We start from the raw sequence: 18,101 nt of genomic DNA, 5'->3' as shown, positions 1-18,101 counted from the left end.
CGTATTGTCGATGTCCATAAAGAACGAGTTGGGGGTTTTTATTTTTGTTCGTGTGTTCGAAGCTCAAACTGGTGGTTATTAATTTTCGCTCCACTCAAGCTCTGGTCCCCCTCCAGGCCGCCTCCCGCCTTCCTATCCACTGCCACTGTGCGCCGTTGAAAAACGCAGTGGCTATCGCGTACGAATCGCTGGGCAGAGCGGCCACTTTCCACGCTTATGGAAGATGCTTTTTCGATGCCGAGGTCCGTTCAATTATTACAACCGTATAGGGGAGGGGCACCCCGGCGAGGAAGGAAGGGAAGAAAGAAGGGGGGCAGGTCACTCAGGTGCTCCGGAGACCTCAGAAAGGTCGTTGTGGGCTGATTATGTCATCCGAGTGCGTATAGCAAGGACCATTTGTGTGGACATATGGGAGAAGAAGAAAAAAAATTGAAAACCAACCACCACAGCAGGGGGGCTGAACATATTTGCTCGACTTATGGGCACGTACCAGGCGCGTACACCATATTCAACCGATAGTGACATGATGATTATTAGCTAGCTGATTGGTCGCGGGAAGTTTGTCGGCCGTGTAGCTAACTTCATTTATGATCACTCCATCCCCCCCTTCCTCACTAATCGTATGAAAGCGGCAAAGCCCTTTTCTAGACGATCGAACCAGAGTGTGATCGATGTGTGACAAACTGAAGGTCCTTCGGACAAGTTTTGACTTTTGGGGCAGCCTGATGTGAGAAATAAATCCAATTACCAGCCCTTAAAGTGAATGCGATAATTTCCTTTTCGATGTATCGTGCAAATTGGGCAAGGTCTGCCGGATCATGAAAGAAACATGAAACATAATTCATACGCTTGATTGCAACGGCTGGGGCTTATAGCGGCTTGCACGATTGGGTCGGTGTTCAGATTTGTGTGCGCTATTTTGCAAGCTGCAATCAAATTAAGATAAACTTCTTTTTTCTTCTGCAAAATTAAGCGATGAGCAGAAACAGTTCAACACGGATTTTCAATTATATAACTTTGTCCGCCCGATCCCAATATCGTCCACCATGGCATATCGGCGCATGGGGTGGGTGATCATCTTGCGACCATAAAATCAACAAATAGCCGTAAAAATACCGACCATCCTACGCTTCTCGCGCATCAATTGTAAACAACCACCGCGCCAAACCACGGCCACGGGTATTATGTACGGCCATGTTCAGCTGCTCGACAGGCAAGTTGTACGGGTTTTCCATTCATCGTACAAAGACAAAGGTACGGAACATGAAAATCCGTTGCTGTTGTGTCAGTTTGTGGCGGTTTGTAGTTTTCGAAGCAGAAGCAGCAGTAAGCACTGCTCCCATTTATCCCGCAAGCGACACGAGCACACATTCTAAAACCCACCCACGGTACCAGGTTCGGTTCCATAAATAAAACTATCTCTCTTCGGTGCCCACCAGTGCAAAAGTAGGTCGAAGAGAGACAGAGGGAAATTTGGAAAATTGTCCGAACGCTCGTGCATTAAGCCGTGTGGTTAGCCAGTCTTCTGCAACGCAAATGGATGCACGTCTCTTCACCCCTCCGTACCCTCTCCCGGGCTAATGTTTGCTGTAATAAATTTGTCCACCCCCTCGGCATGATGTCATCATGAGCTGGCAGAGAAAAGTTGGTGCGAACCACAAATCTTGGATCCGATTTTGTTGACTTCTTATTCGATCCTTTGCTCATCCGTTTCGATTTTTGTGGCGATGGTTCAGGGATGATAGCGTACAGGGCACTGCCAAGGACTTGAAGGTGTCACCTGCCATCACACCAGCAAACCGTTCGATGGTGCAAATGGTGTAACACAAACAACCATAGTACAACATACCGTCTATTTCCTCCGCACTGCAGACCCTTACTAGCTAAGCAGTTTAAATTTCTTCATGTACTTTTGAACCTCCTCCTTGGGGTACGGTTTTAGCGCAATGCAGGTTGGTAGATTTTCGGGCTGCTCAACCCACACCTTATGCTTCACGTCGTTCTGCTGCAACACTTCGCCCAGGCTGACGAGTTTGCCCGCGTCCGGTGCCTGAAATGGAAAGCAAATGGAAACTGTTGATAAAGCAAAGGTGGAAAGTGCATGAGCAGCATTTAGGAGCATTTCTTTTGAAATCCATCCTCCCACAACGGACGATCCGAGACGCGGGGTGTACACTTCTCGTCCATTAAATTCATCGCTGCAAGTGTGTACACAACACGCCGCTGCTGACCGGCCTAGTGCTCTAGCGGTGGCATTCGTATCGCGATTTCCCAAAATAACCCCTTTTACATCGGGAGACGGCGAACGATGGCTATTGGCTAGTGGTAGCGTTCTTTGCTTCACTTCTCAACAGCCGGCCAACTTCAGGACGCATATTTTGTGTAGGTGTTAGAAATTCTCGTTCCGAAATCCGAAAATAGCTTTCACACGCTCAAATCTTGCACGCGCGTTTACGCCACAACCAATGCCGTTGTACGCCAGAGTGTAAGAAGTATTGAGCGTGTGTCCATTTGATGTGTAATCCGGTGAACTTTTCCCAGGAAGTTGCGAGCCTTTGCGAATGCTGCGTTTGCGTTCAGTATCGTTCAATATTATTATTGAATCAAAATAGCGTATCGCATCGCATATCAGCATCGCAATCATTCGGAGGGTATAAATTGAAACACATTTATAATATGTTTTTAAAAAATGATCGAAAATAATGAGTTTTCGGAGTATTTACCATACAGAGTGCTGCCAAATTGCTTACCTCGAGCACTACTTTATGCATATTGTCCAGGTCCTTAAAGTACTCTACCGTGTCCGGATCGGAAGCGTACAAGTGCCCGACGGCTGCAACGGCATGACAACACTGAGCAATGAGAGCGCCTTTTGGCCAGCTTTTTGCAATTTCTCCATTTACGATAACGTACTGCACTAGCTTGGCAGCGCACATTGTTCGCCAAAAAAAATGGTATAAAATCGAACAAATTGTTAATACACGTGCGAAGAAAAACAATAACCAGCCGGCAGTTTGATTTGTTTATGTTTGCCTTGCACAAAAAAACAGCTCCCACACAAGGTACCAAAGTGGGTATATGGACTAGGTGGGCTTATAGGTTTGGCGGGAAGGCCATATTGGACGAACGAATGACAGGAGGGGATTCGATTGTGATACGTAGTTTTTCACCCACACTACGACACATCAACCAAAACAGCCATTGGAATTCTCACGCATACATCAACAAATGATCGAATCCCCTCCTGTCATTTCGTTTTCATTTTTCTACAGCACGGCTGTCAAATTGTTCGGGATAAGCCCACCTGTATAATAAACCCACTTTGCAAGGTACATAGATCGATTGAAAGGTGTGCTGGGAGAAGTTTGACATTTCGAATAGGAAAAAAGCGCATTCAAACAAACCGTTGAACCGAGTTTTGTGTTTCCAAAACTATTTCACGTAATTTTGGTCAATTCAGTGCAGTAGCTCTTGCAATTAACCAAATGACTCATTTTTGGATATAAACATCATTGTGCTGTTGTTTATTGCCAATCTTTGATTTCACGAAATATTGTGGTTTAGCTTGGCTCTTTCATGAATACTTGTGCAAGTGCAAAGAGCGTCCGATCAGTGCGTCACGTTTTTATGCAGTTTAACATTTTGTTCAAATTGCCATTCGACCACTCGAGATGGTCAGTTCGTTCTTACTGAAAACTCATAACAAAAATGAAAGATCCCAACAAATAATTTAAAGAAAGCAACTCCAGCACTGCCAATACAGTGTCGTGTCGCTGCAGAGTGCCACGAAATTGCAAATGGAATTGTATACGTTGAGGAAATAGATTCAAGAAATAACTAACTCATTTTTTTTTTTTTTTTGAAAAATATAGTCCATTTGTTATTGTAATTCAGTTTCGAGTAATACCATCTGCCTTGTAAAGCGCTGTGTTACGCCATAAGATCCCTTACAAGGCCTTCCGATGATACTCGGGGCTAGTGTTCCATTATATATAGTCCATAGTCCATTTGTTATTGTAATTCAGTTTCGAGTAATACCATCTGCCTTGTAAAGCGCTGCGTTACGCCACAAGACCCCTTACAAGGCCTTCCGATGATACTCGGGGCTAGTGTTCACGTAGTGCTGCATGTTGAAAAGAGTGCTACTGTTTTTGACCAAATACTTTAAAAAGTCCTGCACATGGCCCAGCGAAGTTTGTATCGACTTTTCGTCTAACGATGTAAATGCCAGCATCGGTCCCAGCTTCACGAACAGCCGTAGCAGATGAACGGAGCCGTAAATTTTTGCCATCGGCACACCCGGATGGGCCTGTATCATTTCCGCGTACTGTGGCCGCTCGAATTTGTACAGCAGCTGGGAGCCGAGCATCACGTTAAAATACTCCACTATCCCATTGCCGATGTCGGCCACGGCCGTTTCCTTGGTAGCGGTCGTTACCTTGCTCTGCTTCTTGTACTGTACGTAGTTGTCCACTATCTCCTGCACCGTCACCTTAGCCGGCAGCTCGAGCAGCTTGTTCTGGCGCGAAATTGCGTCCCAGTCGTCCACCAGCCACACCTTCAGCTCGTCCGGAATTTTGATTTTCACCTCCACCTTCGATATGAACTGATCCTCCGACTCGACGTTCGACGAGTTTGTGTCGCTTCGGCCGCGTTTCTTCGCCTTCGAGCTGCCGGGCTCGCTGGACGATTCGTCTTTCGGTTTTTCCACCGCCTCCTTGCTTTCGGAAGATTTCACATCCTTGCCAGCGGCGGTGGATGTGGCGGCAGGTGGCTTATCCGTTGCGGCAGGTACGGCCGTCGAGGACGAGGTGGACGAGGAGCTGGAGCTGGGCGATGAAGAAACACTCGCACTGGTAGCCGATGTCTTCAGGGACGATCGATTTCGTCCTGTAGAGGAGGCGGGCGTCGTCGTGCTACCACCGGTAGAGGTAGTGCCCATCGGTGTTGTAGCTCCTGCAACGGGTGTGGTGGTGACGGACTGTACCGCTGTGTCTTTCTCTTTCGTCACTTCCTTCGACGGTGTGGATGCTCGCGAATCGCTGTCCTTGCCCTGGGTGCCGGTACCACCCTGTGCGTCCGACTTTTTACCCTTCGTGCTGCTCTTTTTGTTCTTTACCAGAGGGGAATGTAAGCGGTGGACTTCCTGCTGCCGCTGGCGGTTCGCTTCGTTGTACTTTAGGACGCGGCTCTCTGGAACCCACTCATCCCAGCTGCGTAACAGAATGCGTGTTAATAACCAATTCCACAAACACACACGATTGCAGCCAATACATACTTTTTGTTCCAGCCGGCATAGTGCACAAGGTATTTTACCTGCTTTTCCTTCATCATCGCACAACGCAGAAGCTTTGCTTCGTACAGCAGCGGGCCATGAAAGCAGAGTACCTTTTCACCTACAGAAGAAACAAACATTATGTGCCGGCTTAGCGGGGCCATTTATTCGCTTACCCTCTGTGAACTTAAACTTTGGGGGCATTTTCCCGTCGTCGTGTGCGCTTTTCTTCTCCAGTTGTGTGGATTTCGTTGAATTGTTTACACCGGAGTAAATTTCCAACAGCGGCAGCGCTCCCTCTCGGCTTGGGCTACTGCAAAAGCTGCAGTCCGAACTGTCACCGGCTCCGATCTAATTTGCTTTCGGTCACTCAAGCCGGCTTGAGCACGGGATCGAACGGGGATTTCCCCCGAGGAACGTACTAAAACGTCGTGAACCCTGCCTCAAGCCATTCCAGTTTTTTTGTCGCATTGTGAATTTTTGCTACCGCTCGGGATATCTAATATTGGTTTTCACTGTTTGCAGGTAAACTCATAGCATTACCGACACTCTTTTAATTATGAAATTTACACCAAAGCTCACCTCAAAACGAGCGAGTAAAGGACGGGTAGAGAAAATGAGCGAGATGCAGCTATTTTCGAACGTCAAAAACCCTCGCGCTGCAGGGCGATCAAATGCCGATTTCACCTTGGAAGCATTTGAAATGCCATGTTCAAACGGCATCCACCGAGGGCGTTCGGCGAAAATGAAAAAAAGCTCAACGCCGGTGAAAGCTTTCAGCGTCAAGCAGCGTCAGGCCGCCATATTGGTTTGCAGTAAATTTCGTCGGTTTTTGAAGGCAACTTTTGTGCGAGTTCTCGAAACAAAGCACAGTTTCGGTTTGGTGAAGTGCTGGCAGAACGGTGAAAAGCAGTTAAAAAGGACGCGCAGCGAACACAGTGTGCGTATCAATTAACGTATTTGGCGGAAGTGTAGCGATTAGTTTTAAAACCCCGTACGCATTTTTCCCGTACCCGTATCCCATTGATTGGTTGGCGTTGTTGGCATACATGGTGTTTGTGCGTGTGTGGTAGGTTGGTTTGTTGCGTGTGTCCATAGCAGGGCGCTACGCGGGTGGTGAAATTCTTTCTCGAACACCCTTTGGTCATCCGTTTTAAACCTGTTTTTTTCTCAACCGAATTTCACCCGATCACTACGCTACGGGATGGCGTTTCGGGGGAAGTGCACATGATGCGCACGGCGCACTATTTATGCTAATCATGCAGTGAAGTCCCGAAACAAATGCTCCCAATACGCTGTGACAGCGCTACGAGGCAAATATAGTTTGTTGATGTGCTGGAGGGTAAGGGGTGGGGGTGGTATGCTGCAAACGTAAACAAAACCTTTACGTGTTCGATATGTTGGCGGACCTTTAATCTGCACCAAACCATTAGCCGGATGATCACAATTCGCGTACAGCTGTTCGCAGTGGGGAATGGAAAGCGAACGCATTTTATGACCCTTTTTTATTTCCCTTTATTTTTAGTTGTGTGTGACTGATGTTACTGAACCCGCCGCGACGCTTGTAAAGTACAGATGAGCAAAATGACGAGATACGCGGAGGCCAAATCGGTGAAGGTGGACAACTGGGGCGTGTTCTTCCTGCAGAAGCTGCAAAACTTTTTCAACAAAACCGACCACTGCGACCTGACGCTCCAGTTCAACGACAACTCCCAGCTGAAGGTGCACCGGTTAGTGCTGTCCGCCTGCACCGACTACTTTAACCATCTCGAGAACGTGTGCGAGATGTACGACGACGTGCTGATCATGCCGATGGATCTGCAGGCGGACGTCATCGTCCCGATCGTGAACTTCATGTACACGGGCACGCTCGAGTTCCAGTACAACATGTACGACCGGCTGCTGAAAACGGCCACCGACATGAACATGACCGTGCTGCTGAAGCTGCTCGAGGCGCACCGCCAAACGTCGTCGCGCATCGTGAAGCAACCGGTGCTGCTCAATAAGCAGGCGCCACGGCCCCAGCGCGGTGGGCCCGTCTACCAGGGTAATCACGGTCAGCAGCGCGGCGGTCTGCCTGTTCAGCGGGGACCACCGTCCGGGCTGCCGGCAGTCGGTTCGAGACCACGGCTACCCTTGGCAAGGCAGCCGGTTCATTCGTATGGTGGCAAATCGATGGCGCACGCTGCTGCCGGTCCGAAAGACGCCAAGCCGGGCCCTTCGCGCTTCGACGACGGGGAAATGGGCGACGGGTTTGAGGGTTCGTTCGACGGAATTACGTACGAAACGAAACCCCTACTGACGGCGGACCAGGTGAAGAAGGAGGAGGAAACATCTCCGTTCGAGAAGCTGCGCAAAGGGTACACGAACGCGAACGTAGTGAAGCGACCGTCGAGCGGTTCGCTCACTTCCCCCCCGGCCAAGAAGCCCAACCTGGAGGAGGTGAAGGAGTTCACCGAGGCAGCCCGCATGCGCAGCCAGCTGACGACCGATGACGACGATTCGCCCGACTACGTGGACGACGATACGCACTTCAACGATGACGACGATGAGGATTACCAGCCGCCGGCCTCGGTTAAGGCGGCGCTGGCCAAGTCCGCCAACCAGCAGGGCGCCACCACGACCAAGCAGATCGTCATCAAGCAGGAATCGAAATCACCCGGCCAGGGCTCGAACGTGCTGAAGCAGATCACGGTGAAGGACGACTCGGGCAACGTGGACCACGCGAAGATCATATCGGAGGTGCTGAAAAAGTATCCCCATCTGGTGAAGAAGAACAAAAACATCAAGCTGAAGATCATGCAGAAACCTTCGCCGAACGCGGGCAACAACACGACGTCGGGCGCATCGTCCTCCAGCTCGGCCGCGCCCAAGATGGATATCCGTACGGCAACGCCGCTCAAGCAGGACCAATCGATGGTACGCCGGGCGACGGCAAACATCCGCAGCGATATGGCGAAAGGAGGATCATCCACCACCTCCCAGTCCTCCTCTTCCTCCACTGCCGCCACCAGCGGTAAACCTTCCGGCGGCGGTACGACCAAAACGATTGACGCCAAAACGATGCACGCACTGATAGCGAAGGGGGCGGAAAACACGACCGGACCGTGGCTGTGCCTGCGCTGCGGCATCAATGGGCGCCCGATCAGCATACCCAGCTACAAAGCGTTCTACAACCATCTGATCCACAAGCACAAGGAGCGCATCGATGTGCGGATCTGCGAGCACTGCGGGTTCAAGGCGCAGCAGCGCAACCCGCACCTGCTCTACCACTGGCACACGGTGCACAACATCAAGCCGGCGCTTCGGTTCCCGCGCTGCGGCGAGTGCGACCACGTCGCGATGACGGCGGACGATCTGGCGAAGCACGAGGAGGAGGTGCACGCGACCAGCGGCGGCGGCGACCTGCAGCAGTGCATCTACTGCAACAAGGTGTTCGCGAAGGAGATGGAACTGTACGACCACATGAAGGAGCAGCACAAGCAGCGGGCCATCGCGGACGGTGTGCTGGAGTTTACCGACGACGAGGACTACCAGACGGAGGAGGAGCTCACCTCGCCCCAGACCAAGACGTACGGGTCGGCGGCCGGCGATGGCAAGATCAAAATACTGTCCAACATCACGCTGCCCCCGGCGAAGGGCACGTACGGGGGGGCGGAGGGAAAGAGCGGCGCCGGTGGCTCGGCGCGCCCGATCACGCTCGAACCGTCGTCCGAGGCGGAAGCGCTCAGCAATGTGGCGTCCGGCATCGCCACCAGCCTTACGCTCGTCGGCGACAATGGGGTCGTGCTCGACGATCCGAACTACCAGAACCAGTACATCGAGGCGGAGCTGGCCAGCGTGCACGGGGAGCATGCGTCCGGTGGGGCGGCCGGCGATGGTATGCCGAAGCTGGTCACTGCCGATGGTACCGAGCTGCTGCTGACGCAGTCCCAGAAGGATGAAATCATCTCCCAGCTACAGAGCACTGGCGGATCAGGTAAGTGCGACCGGCGTGTGTGTTTATTGTGGCTGTGTGGCGGCGCGTATTGCAACTAATCTTCTCCTCCTGGTGTGCTTGACAGGCAACGACGTGGTGATGGTGTTGAATGAGGACAACTTTTCCGTCGGCTCCACGATACAGCTGGGCGAGGGCGTGCAGATCGTTGATACGGTCATGTACAGCCAGCAGGCGGCGGACGCCGGTTCCGAGCACAACGATAGCCAAAAGTCGGACGCGAAGGCGGCGGATGTGACCGCATCGGAGGATGAAAACTCGCAAGCCTCCGTTTCGCTGTCGGAAGACAAGCCGGTCGTCGACAAGGAGGTGTCGCTTGAGGAGGGTGACGATAGTCAAGCGTCCCGCCGGACGGACGCATCCGACAAGCCGGACGAGGTCGACGACGACGGCAACACGATGGACGACGACGTGGACATGTCCGGGGAGGTGACGTCCGAAACGAACGAAACGTTGCAGCAAGCGGTGAAGGACCAGCTGATGGAGATGGACGATGATGAGCTGCCGGACGCGGACACGTCGGCCGACGCTGCCGTGAAGGACGACGATCTGGACGATTCGGAAGACCGGCAGCAGTCGGACAAGTTGAAGCTGATCTCCGAGCTGGAGGGCGATTGGTCGGAGGATACTGCCGAGGAGCAACAACCGCCACCACCGGTGGCCGATGAGCCGGTGGAAAAGCCAGCCAAAAGGGAAAAGGCGACCGAGAAGAAATCCGTGGCTGCCGCCCCATTGGCTGGTAAATCGAGCGCCGCAGCAAAGCCGGAACCAGCCAAGAAAGCATCGTCGGAAACGGGTAAAAGCAAGGAAAAGGAATCGCTGGCCGATGCAGCACCAGACACGCAACAGAAAAAGGCCGTCGAGACGGAGAAGCTGTCCGGCAAGGAAATCGACAAGCTGCTGGACGATTGGAACAACGAGGCCAAACTGGACGAGCTTTCGAACGAGGCGGGAGATCTTGAGAAAGAGATCGAAAAGGTGACGACCGGTGGTAGTAGTGTTGCTGAGGCGGTGGCGGTCGAACCAACCGATGAAGAGGAACCAGACACCACAGCAAAACCCATCAAAACAGAATCAGAGCCGGAAGAGGAACAGGAGGAGAAGGGCGATGACGCATCGAAGGATGCTGCCAAGCAAAAGGAGAAGGTGACCAAATCGGACGACGAAAGGGAAACCGTATCGCCGAAGGGTAAGAAAAATGGCACAGCGACCGCTGCCAGCGAAAAGGTTGAAGCAACCAGTGAGCCGGGAGATGACGATGCCGGTGACGAAGACGATAAGGACAAATCGGCCTCCAAGTCGAAGGAAGTGAGTTCACTTTTAGGAGAATGGGATGAGGATGATGATCTGTAAAGGGGGGAGGAGTAAGTGGCGGTATCATTTAATTTAAATCGGATTTCCTTTCTACCTTTGTGGGGAACGGCGTACTGTGAGGTTCAGCCCGGATTCTAGGAAACAATTCTCCCTAGCAGGAATCAACAGTCTGCTATTAGAAAGTCTTTTTTTATTATTCTAGATTGATAACTGTATCACGTCAATAATTTTATTTCATTATTATTGATTGCGGGCATAATGTCAGCGAGCAAAAAACACAACCCCACTAATCAGAGATTGTACCTTTTCATGCATGCTCGTTTTAAAACTAATTACATTTTTATGTCTTTTAAGCAATGTGTTTAACTTGGCATATATAGTAATGACATTTGCGTAGAAAAAAAGAAACACGAGGCGCTTCACTGCGGAAGTTTAAAGGCGTATTTTAGCGTAATGAGTTAGTTTACTAGCTATACTAATGATAGAGGGTAATGGTTTGAGTATCAATATAAGTTAAATTCAAAATGTTTATGTGCGTAACTGCAAGAGATGCAATAAATACAACTATTTGTACTGTACACGTAATGTTAGTAATGCAAACCGTAATGTAATAGAATATTACCTATGCCGAGCTATTGCTTTTGTCATTTGGCTGAGAAATAATTAGGGGCCATTAACAGTTCTGGGCGCTTCTTTCATTTATTGCTTCGCACTCGTCGAACCCACAAAGGGCATGGCAAAAGGTTATGAACCTTACGTAAGGGCGAAAGGGCTTTTTTCAACCGTTTGGCGAAAGCTTTCTACCTTCGAATCCTGTTCGAAAAGGGCTTGGTCTAAAAAGTGTGTCGACATTTTTTTTTTGCTCAAGGTGCACACACCCGCGCGGTGTACGGGTCTATTGATCTCGGTACCGCCAAAATACATTTTAGATCACATTCCGAGCGCTCTAAAATTCCGCTCATGCTGCGAGCTGTCAGAATGAGCCGTTAAAAATTAAAGTTCCCACAGAGCACGAAGAACAACAGTTTGCATTGCACTTCTTCTTTTCGGTGTCGTATAAAAAGAAAGAGAAACGCTCCCGTCGGCATTCAGACGTTTATTGCGAGGGGTTATTTCATATTGTATCTAGTCTTTAGCGGTTTTTGCGCGCTTAATCCTTTTCCCAACCCCCTGTTGCGTATTTGTTTTTGCTGGCACAGTTTGCTCAAACATGGCGTGCAACAAAGAAAACCGTAAACTACTGAACGGACCGTCATCGGTAGCCGCGAGCACAGGCATTCCTTCCCATTCAGGGACGTTGCTGGTCAAAAAGGGTGCCGGTGTTGGAGGTCCAGCCGCAAACACGGCCGCAGGAAGGAGCAACAATGCTGCGAAGATGGTCGGGAAGGTAGCGGAAGGGGGAGGACAGCATATGGGAGGGTTCAAAGCACCTCAGCTGCCGGCACCTGTGGTGCGGCCAGCGGCCAGTAGCAGTAAACCAGTGCCCGAAAAGCAAATCACTCCAAAGACTGAGTCCGAACCGATGGATACGACGCCGGCCGATGATAGGCCGGATGCGGCAGAGCAGAAGCAAAGCGGCACGGACGGTAACCAACAGGCGCAACAGGCAAAACCGGCCAAAAAGGTGTGGACACTCAGCAATTTCGATATCGGCCGTCCGCTGGGTAGGGGCAAGTTTGGCAATGTCTATCTGGCCCGCGAAAAGGAAACCAAGTTCGTGATCGCGCTGAAGGTGTTGTTCAAAAAGCAGGTTGGTATCGCGCCCCGAGGCACGCTAAAACTGTTCCGTTGATGCTAAAAGCTCTCTTCTGTTTCTCTCTCTCTCCCCCATTGCTTAGGTGCACGCCCAGGGGATCGAGCATCAGGTGCGGAGAGAAATCGAAATACAGTCCCATCTGCGCCATCCGAACATACTGCGCATGTACGGCTACTTTCACGACGAATCGCGCATCTATCTCATCCTGGAGTATGCACCGGGCGGTACCCTGTTCAAGGAGCAGCAGCAGCAGCCGGGCAAACGGTTCCCCGAGAAACGGTGCGCCATCTACGTGTACTCGCTCGTGTCGGCGCTGATCTATCTGCACGAGCGCAATGTGATACATCGGGACATAAAGCCGGAAAACTTGCTGCTGGGGCATGGTGGTGAGTTGAAGATAGCCGATTTCGGTTGGTCCGTACACGAGCCCACGTCCTCCCGTACGACGCTGTGCGGTACGCTCGACTATCTGTCGCCCGAGATGGTGCAAGGTCAGCCGCACACCAAAACCGTTGATCTGTGGAGCTTGGGCGTGCTGGCGTACGAGCTGCTGTGCGGAAAGGCCCCGTTCCTGGCCACCACGTACGAGGAAACGTACCGTAAGATTATGAAGGTGCAGTACACGGTGCCGCCGGACGTGACGAAGGCGGCGTCTCATCTGATCTCGCGACTGCTCGTCAAAGATCCGGCCAGCCGTATGCCGCTGGAAAATGTGGCCATCCATCCGTGGATTCAGCTGCACGTGGACAAAAAGTGAGGGGGAGACTGCTGCTGTCGAGTGCCATTAATCGCTACGTTCGCCTTAAGTATTTTTGTAACATGCCTTTACCTTTTAGTCTTATAAATCTTTTAATTTTTCTTGTTAGCTGTAGTGGTGGTTTTAAATGGTTGTAATATAAGCAAAGAATATGAAAAAAAATGCAAAAAACGTTGTACAGTATAGATTAAAACTTGAAATTTCTTTATAAAATAAGTATTCCATAAACGTTCCTTAAGACACCTATGACTAGACTTCGCTTCCCGACTAGTTGCCCGGTGCCAGCTTCGCTAAGAACACTTGAAACTTGTCATTACACTCTTCCAGCATTTGTCGGCTCATGGCGAGGAATTTCTGGTCCGACTCCTCCTGGGCTTTGCTGTACAGACCGAACTGATAATCGATTAGCTTTTTCTGATTCCGAAACACTTCTTCCTCCGTTGCCGTCTTGTAGGGGTGAAGAAATGCTTTCGGCAGTTCGCCCTGACGCCTTCTACTGCGCTTCAATCGTTTCGGGACAGGTTGCGCTGTTTGCGGCTGGGGCGATGATTCGACAATAGTTTCCTCAACGACTTCCTCACTCGCAATCGGTGGATCTATTTCACATTCCACCTGCTCGATGGGTTCCATCTCCGTTTCGAGGAGAACCTCCTCTGCCTCCGTGGTTGAGCTACGTTCAACTGCAGGGAAGAGACAAATGTTGAGTAATGTCGTTCTGCAATTCATAACAACGATGCTGCTGCTGCACCTTTAGAAATGACGAGCTCGCACAGCTTCGTTGTCTGACTGGCGGCAGGTGGCTTTCCTTTCATCAGTACGTCTATTTCGTCGTAGTACGGGAATGGGTTAGTATCGACCAACGTGGGATCCTTCTGCAGGTCCACGTACTGTCGCTTCAGATTTTTCCAACGGTACTCTATCTGCTTTGGATCCTTGGTGCTGTAGCCCCGGTGCACCATCTCTTCATATACCAAGCGGAAGGCTTTGTCCTTTCGGAACGGTCGGCCGTTCATCGCTTTCAGGCTTTCCTGGCGGAGCATTATGTTCAGCATCTCGAGCGTCTCGTCGTAACTCCACATATTGCGCTTCGTCATCTTTGCTCGCTGATACTGTGAATTATTCAAACGGCCGTTAGTGATCTGCTAACGTGCGTCAGGCAGAACGACACCGCCAGAATTAAATAAAAATACCTGCGTTCAATCCAAATCCAGCCAAGGTGTGGAACGATGCACTTTTTCAACTCCGCTTGGATGTGTTTTGTTTTGCTTTCCCGACGCGCCCCCGTACAACATGGCGAGGGTTTTTGACGTTCGAATATCGCTGCATCTCGCTCATTTTCGCTACCTATCCTTTACTTGCCTACAGTGCTCGTTTCGAAGTGAGCTTTTGTGTCCCCTCTCGCACTTCACTTCGAACGCTTCGTTTACCTCTTTCCATATGCCTTTCGTTATGTTGGTGGCAATTTACGCGCCTCATCTACCGAGGAGTGTATGTTTTCACTCGTCGTGACATGTCATCTCTTTCGCGCATTTGGACGTGTGAAAAAAACATAAACAAACTTGGCGTTTAACTGCAGCCAACGCCGGATCAGCTGATGCAATAACGGAGCATGTATCAGTGAGACGGTAAATACACACATGAAATGTAGGATCCCGTGGGGATCAATGAGGGGGAGGAGGAGAAATGGTGGAGTATATTTATTTTTTGGTCTTTTAATGTTGTCCACCAACACAATCGCAGACCAGCGCGACCTTTCTAGCGGCCATCTTGTACACTCAAAACCCCTCACAACACCTTTCAAAAACATTCGCAAATGTTGCGTTGGCGAGCTCGTGTAAACCGGTTTTTGCCAGGCGGGCCGCGATGGCTCCGTTTACTTCGCAGGATTGAAGTCGAGTTCTAGGAAGCCACTATCAATTCGTTTCGATTGTATTGCAAGAACAACATAGTTTCTCGAAAATAACTTGTGATAAAAGCATTTCAAATCATTTTCTATTTTATTGGCCATTTGATGCATTATGTTTTTGCAATAAAAACACTGAAATAAATTTAAATTTGGCATTGGCCACCGTTGACAGCAGCAAGCTGACAGCTCCATTTGACAGATTCAAAGCAGGAGATAAAAAAAAAATATCGAACCGGAGCGAGGAGCACATTTTCCTGAGCACGGTTACAGAACGTTGCTAACCGAATTGTCTGCATCTCGTACAGTTGTTATCGTGCAGGCACAAAACCCCCCGAACGCATTACGTGTGCAGTGATAAACAGTGCAAGTCCAAACGTTCTGTCGCAATGTCGTGGTTGTTCGGGTATAAAAGTCAAGCTCCTCCGCAGGGCGGTGATGGTGGACCGGAACCGCCGGGACCGCCACCGTCGTCGGCCGGCAGCGCCGGTCAGATGGCGGGCGATGCCAATTTGACCAAGGCCGAACGGAAAGCCATGGAAGCGTATCGGTTCGATTCGTCGGCCCTGGAACGGGCGGCCGAAGCTGCACGCACCCTGGAGCGTTCGAGTAAGTACACCTTAATGTTGCGTAATCCTAATGCCAACACCCCCCACTTTATGCTGATGTTCCGTATCACCCGCAGAGCACGCCCGGGAAGCGCTGGAGCTGTCGAAAATGCAGGAAAACACTCGCCAGCAGGAGTATCTGGCAAAGGTGAAGGAGTACGAGGCTCACATAGAAGCGTCCAAGGTGGAGCATAAGCGCGTGGACCATGAGGAGCGTCGAAAGACGCTGGCAGAGGAAACCAAGCAACAGCAGCAACGCGCCCAGTACCAGGACCAGCTCGCTCGCAAACGGTACGAGGAGCAGCTGGCCCAGCAGCAGCGGGTGCAGGAGGAAAATCTACGCAAACAGGAGGAAAGCGTTGCGAAACAGGAGGCAATGCGCCGCAAGACCATCGAGCACGAGATGGAGCTGCGGGAGAAAAACAAGATGAAGCTGCTCGAGGCGGAACTGCGTGCTAAAGCGAAGGTGGATCGGGAAAACCGTGACCTAACGCTGGAGCAAATCCGCCTGAAGGCGGAAGAGAACCGCATCACCGTGATGGAGGGCATTAAGACGGCCGGGTCCGTCCTGGGGCAGGGTGCCACCGCACTGCTGACCGATTGGAACAAGGTGGTCACGACGGTCGGCGGCCTGTCGCTGCTCGCACTCGGCGTGTACACGGCCAAGGGGGCAACGGGCGTAACGGCACGGTATGTCGAGGCGCGGATAGGTAAACCGTCGCTGGTCAATGAAACGTCACGCTTTTCGCTGCTGGAGGCACTGAAACATCCCATCGAGACGGTGAAACGAATGAAGCACAAACCGACCGAAGCCCTGCAGGGCGTTGTCCTGCAGCCCAAGCTGGAGGAGCGGCTGCGAGACATTGCCATCGCGACGAAAAACACCAAAAACAACAAGGGCCTGTACCGGAACATTCTTATGCACGGTCCGCCCGGAACCGGTAAGACGATGTTCGCCAAGCGGCTCGCCACCCACTCCGGCATGGATTACGCCATCATGACGGGCGGCGACGTAGGACCGATGGGACGGGACGCGGTGACGGCCATCCACAAGGTGTTCGATTGGGCCAACACTAGCCGGCGCGGTTTGCTGCTGTTCATCGACGAGGCCGACGCTTTCCTGCGCAAACGATCGTCCGAACAGATCTCGGAAGACATGCGGTCCGCGCTGAACGCGTTCCTCTATCGTACCGGCGAGCAAAACCCGCGCTTCATGCTGGTACTGGCGTCCAACACGCCCGAACAGTTCGACTACGCCATCAACGATCGGTTGGATGAGATGGTAGAGTTTACCCTGCCCGGACTGGAAGAGCGGGAGCGTTTGGTACGTCTGTACTTTGACAAGTTCGTGCTACAACCAGCCGCGGAAGGCAAGAAGTAAGTGCCTGTTGTTGTATGATGATTCCAGCGCATAATCCAGCCACTGACCGTTTTTCTTTTTCTCTTCCAGACGCTTCAAGGTGGAACAGTGGGACTACAGTGCGGTGTGCAGCAAAATGGCTAAAATGTGCGAAGGCATGTCGGGTCGTGAAATCTCGAAGCTGGGCGTATCCTGGCAGGCGGCCTGCTACGCCTCGGAGGAAGGCGTCCTCACCGAGCAGATGGTGCTGGATCGGTGCGAAGCCGCCGTCCGGCAACATCGGCAGAAGATGGCCTGGCTTTCGGAGCAGGAAAAGCTCGACCACAAATCCATCACCGGTGGTAAAGGGTTTCTGACGCAGTAAAACGTTACCGGCGCGCTTACCGGAGTAAGTAGAAAGTTAACGATAATCGGTGGATGGATGGATTGGGCCCGGAACATCGGTTCGATTCCATTGCTTACCAATCTAGCATCGGCTCATTAAATGCCCTATCACTGCCAATGAGCTGACGGACGGGGATTGTGAAAGTGGGTGGAATCCAGCGGTTGATCGGTTGGGACGCACCACCAATGGGGCATATATTCCGTACTTTGTGCCATCCATCCATTCTGTGGGGGTTTTCGTTCGAGTGTAGGAGATTTATATTAAACTTCCTATGAACGAGCCCGCACTTTAATCCACTCAGACGCACCAGTTCGACAGGATGCATTTTGCCAAGAAGGGGCCGCTTTTACTGCACCTGCACGTCCGGTGGTTAGGAGCTGTCCGGCAAAACAAAGCAGCTACCCTTCTTGTGCGACTCCGAATGTGTTCGATAGTTCGTTAGTGATAAGACAAATGTTTTCCTTCCTCCCCTCTCACCCTTTTTCTGTGCGGTTGCCAGCTGGTAATGTGTTACAAACTGCCGTAAAATTGCAATTGTTATCTGTTACGGAGCTATAGTTATCCTTTTCTATTTTGTTCTTTCCTTTGGTTTACGAGAAGCTATGTTAACAAACATAAAACATGTATAAAATGGGGACGAGTTAATGATAAATTGTGTGTGTGTGTGTGCAATCGTTTTATCGCGAAAGAAAGGCAAATAATGTTCTCCGTTCGGTGTTTCTTAAACTTAAACTTTCCAGCCCCAT

The 18,101-nt window shown here is 51.1% G+C and overlaps 6 protein-coding genes across 9 annotated transcripts; 3 read left to right on the top strand and 3 right to left on the bottom strand.

Annotated features, from left to right (window-relative positions):
- Positions 1 to 1,662: 1,662 nt before the first annotated feature.
- Positions 1,663 to 3,308, bottom strand: LOC120952543 (putative peptidyl-tRNA hydrolase PTRHD1). Its single transcript, XM_040371932.2, has 2 exons — positions 2,751 to 3,308; positions 1,663 to 2,050 (listed from the first exon to the last, which is right to left on the bottom strand). Exons 1-2 carry the CDS (start codon positions 2,934 to 2,936, stop codon positions 1,880 to 1,882), a joined length of 357 nt encoding a protein of 118 aa, XP_040227866.2. The 5' UTR covers positions 2,937 to 3,308; the 3' UTR covers positions 1,663 to 1,879.
- Positions 3,309 to 3,835: 527 nt separating this feature from the next.
- Positions 3,836 to 5,640, bottom strand: LOC120948623 (mortality factor 4-like protein 1). Its single transcript, XM_040365180.2, has 3 exons — positions 5,452 to 5,640; positions 5,279 to 5,396; positions 3,836 to 5,213 (listed from the first exon to the last, which is right to left on the bottom strand). The coding sequence occupies exons 1-3, from the start codon at positions 5,477 to 5,479 to the stop codon at positions 4,079 to 4,081; spliced, it is 1,281 nt and encodes a 426-aa protein (XP_040221114.2). The 5' UTR covers positions 5,480 to 5,640; the 3' UTR covers positions 3,836 to 4,078.
- Positions 5,641 to 6,053: 413 nt separating this feature from the next.
- On the top strand, positions 6,054 to 11,166 carry LOC120948622 (centrosome-associated zinc finger protein CP190). 4 transcript variants are annotated; one of them, XM_040365176.2, is made up of 3 exons: positions 6,054 to 6,215; positions 6,801 to 9,254; positions 9,340 to 11,166. In XM_040365176.2, exons 2-3 carry the CDS (start codon positions 6,851 to 6,853, stop codon positions 10,623 to 10,625), a joined length of 3,690 nt encoding a protein of 1,229 aa, XP_040221110.2. In that variant the 5' UTR covers positions 6,054 to 6,215; positions 6,801 to 6,850; the 3' UTR covers positions 10,626 to 11,166. The 4 variants fall into 4 exon arrangements, with proteins under 4 accessions (XP_040221110.2, XP_040221112.2, XP_040221113.2 ...); XM_040365178.2 differs by lacking the exon at positions 6,054 to 6,215 and adding an exon at positions 6,222 to 6,344; XM_040365179.2 differs by lacking the exon at positions 6,054 to 6,215 and adding an exon at positions 6,373 to 6,617.
- A 414-nt stretch (positions 11,167 to 11,580) lies between these two features.
- LOC120952319 (aurora kinase C) lies at positions 11,581 to 13,245 on the top strand. The gene is made up of 2 exons (XM_040371595.2): positions 11,581 to 12,336; positions 12,425 to 13,245. The coding sequence occupies exons 1-2, from the start codon at positions 11,797 to 11,799 to the stop codon at positions 13,097 to 13,099; spliced, it is 1,215 nt and encodes a 404-aa protein (XP_040227529.1). The 5' UTR covers positions 11,581 to 11,796; the 3' UTR covers positions 13,100 to 13,245.
- A 27-nt stretch (positions 13,246 to 13,272) lies between these two features.
- On the bottom strand, positions 13,273 to 14,537 carry LOC120952320 (uncharacterized). The gene is made up of 3 exons (XM_040371596.2): positions 14,290 to 14,537; positions 13,848 to 14,208; positions 13,273 to 13,779 (listed from the first exon to the last, which is right to left on the bottom strand). Exons 2-3 carry the CDS (start codon positions 14,191 to 14,193, stop codon positions 13,367 to 13,369), a joined length of 759 nt encoding a protein of 252 aa, XP_040227530.2. The 5' UTR covers positions 14,194 to 14,208; positions 14,290 to 14,537; the 3' UTR covers positions 13,273 to 13,366.
- A 682-nt stretch (positions 14,538 to 15,219) lies between these two features.
- Positions 15,220 to 18,007, top strand: LOC120953656 (ATPase family AAA domain-containing protein 3A homolog). Its single transcript, XM_040373793.2, has 3 exons — positions 15,220 to 15,611; positions 15,688 to 16,987; positions 17,061 to 18,007. Exons 1-3 carry the CDS (start codon positions 15,392 to 15,394, stop codon positions 17,332 to 17,334), a joined length of 1,794 nt encoding a protein of 597 aa, XP_040229727.1. The 5' UTR covers positions 15,220 to 15,391; the 3' UTR covers positions 17,335 to 18,007.
- Positions 18,008 to 18,101: the final 94 nt, after the last annotated feature.

The sequence above is a fragment of the Anopheles coluzzii genome, chromosome 2 (assembly GCF_943734685.1).
Source record: "Anopheles coluzzii chromosome 2, AcolN3, whole genome shotgun sequence".
Lineage (NCBI taxonomy): Eukaryota > Metazoa > Arthropoda > Insecta > Diptera > Culicidae > Anopheles > Anopheles coluzzii.
The sequence above is the reverse complement of the archived record's forward strand: the minus strand, read 5'-3'. Positions and strand labels throughout refer to the sequence as shown.

Coding starts and splice junctions, on each gene's coding strand:
- LOC120952319 (XM_040371595.2), top strand. CDS start 11,797: ATGGCGTGCAACAAAGAAAACCGTAAACTACTGAACGGACCGTCATCG. Junction 12,337..12,424: donor AGGTGTTGTTCAAAAAGCAG/GTTGGTATCGCG, acceptor CCCATTGCTTAG/GTGCACGCCCAGGGGATCGA.
- LOC120948622 (XM_040365176.2), top strand. CDS start 6,851: ATGAGCAAAATGACGAGATACGCGGAGGCCAAATCGGTGAAGGTGGAC. Junction 9,255..9,339: donor ACAGAGCACTGGCGGATCAG/GTAAGTGCGACC, acceptor TGTGCTTGACAG/GCAACGACGTGGTGATGGTG.
- LOC120952320 (XM_040371596.2), bottom strand. CDS start 14,193: ATGACGAAGCGCAATATGTGGAGTTACGACGAGACGCTCGAGATGCTG. Junction 13,780..13,847: donor CGAGCTCGTCATTTCTAAAG/GTGCAGCAGCAG, acceptor TCTTCCCTGCAG/TTGAACGTAGCTCAACCACG.
- LOC120953656 (XM_040373793.2), top strand. CDS start 15,392: ATGTCGTGGTTGTTCGGGTATAAAAGTCAAGCTCCTCCGCAGGGCGGT. Junction 15,612..15,687: donor ACGCACCCTGGAGCGTTCGA/GTAAGTACACCT, acceptor TATCACCCGCAG/AGCACGCCCGGGAAGCGCTG. Junction 16,988..17,060: donor CCAGCCGCGGAAGGCAAGAA/GTAAGTGCCTGT, acceptor TTTCTCTTCCAG/ACGCTTCAAGGTGGAACAGT.
- LOC120952543 (XM_040371932.2), bottom strand. CDS start 2,936: ATGTGCGCTGCCAAGCTAGTGCAGTACGTTATCGTAAATGGAGAAATT. Junction 2,051..2,750: donor TGCATAAAGTAGTGCTCGAG/GTAAGCAATTTG, acceptor TTTCCATTTCAG/GCACCGGACGCGGGCAAACT.
- LOC120948623 (XM_040365180.2), bottom strand. CDS start 5,479: ATGCCCCCAAAGTTTAAGTTCACAGAGG. Junction 5,397..5,451: donor AAAGTTTAAGTTCACAGAGG/GTAAGCGAATAA, acceptor TTTCTTCTGTAG/GTGAAAAGGTACTCTGCTTT. Junction 5,214..5,278: donor TATGCCGGCTGGAACAAAAA/GTATGTATTGGC, acceptor TCTGTTACGCAG/CTGGGATGAGTGGGTTCCAG.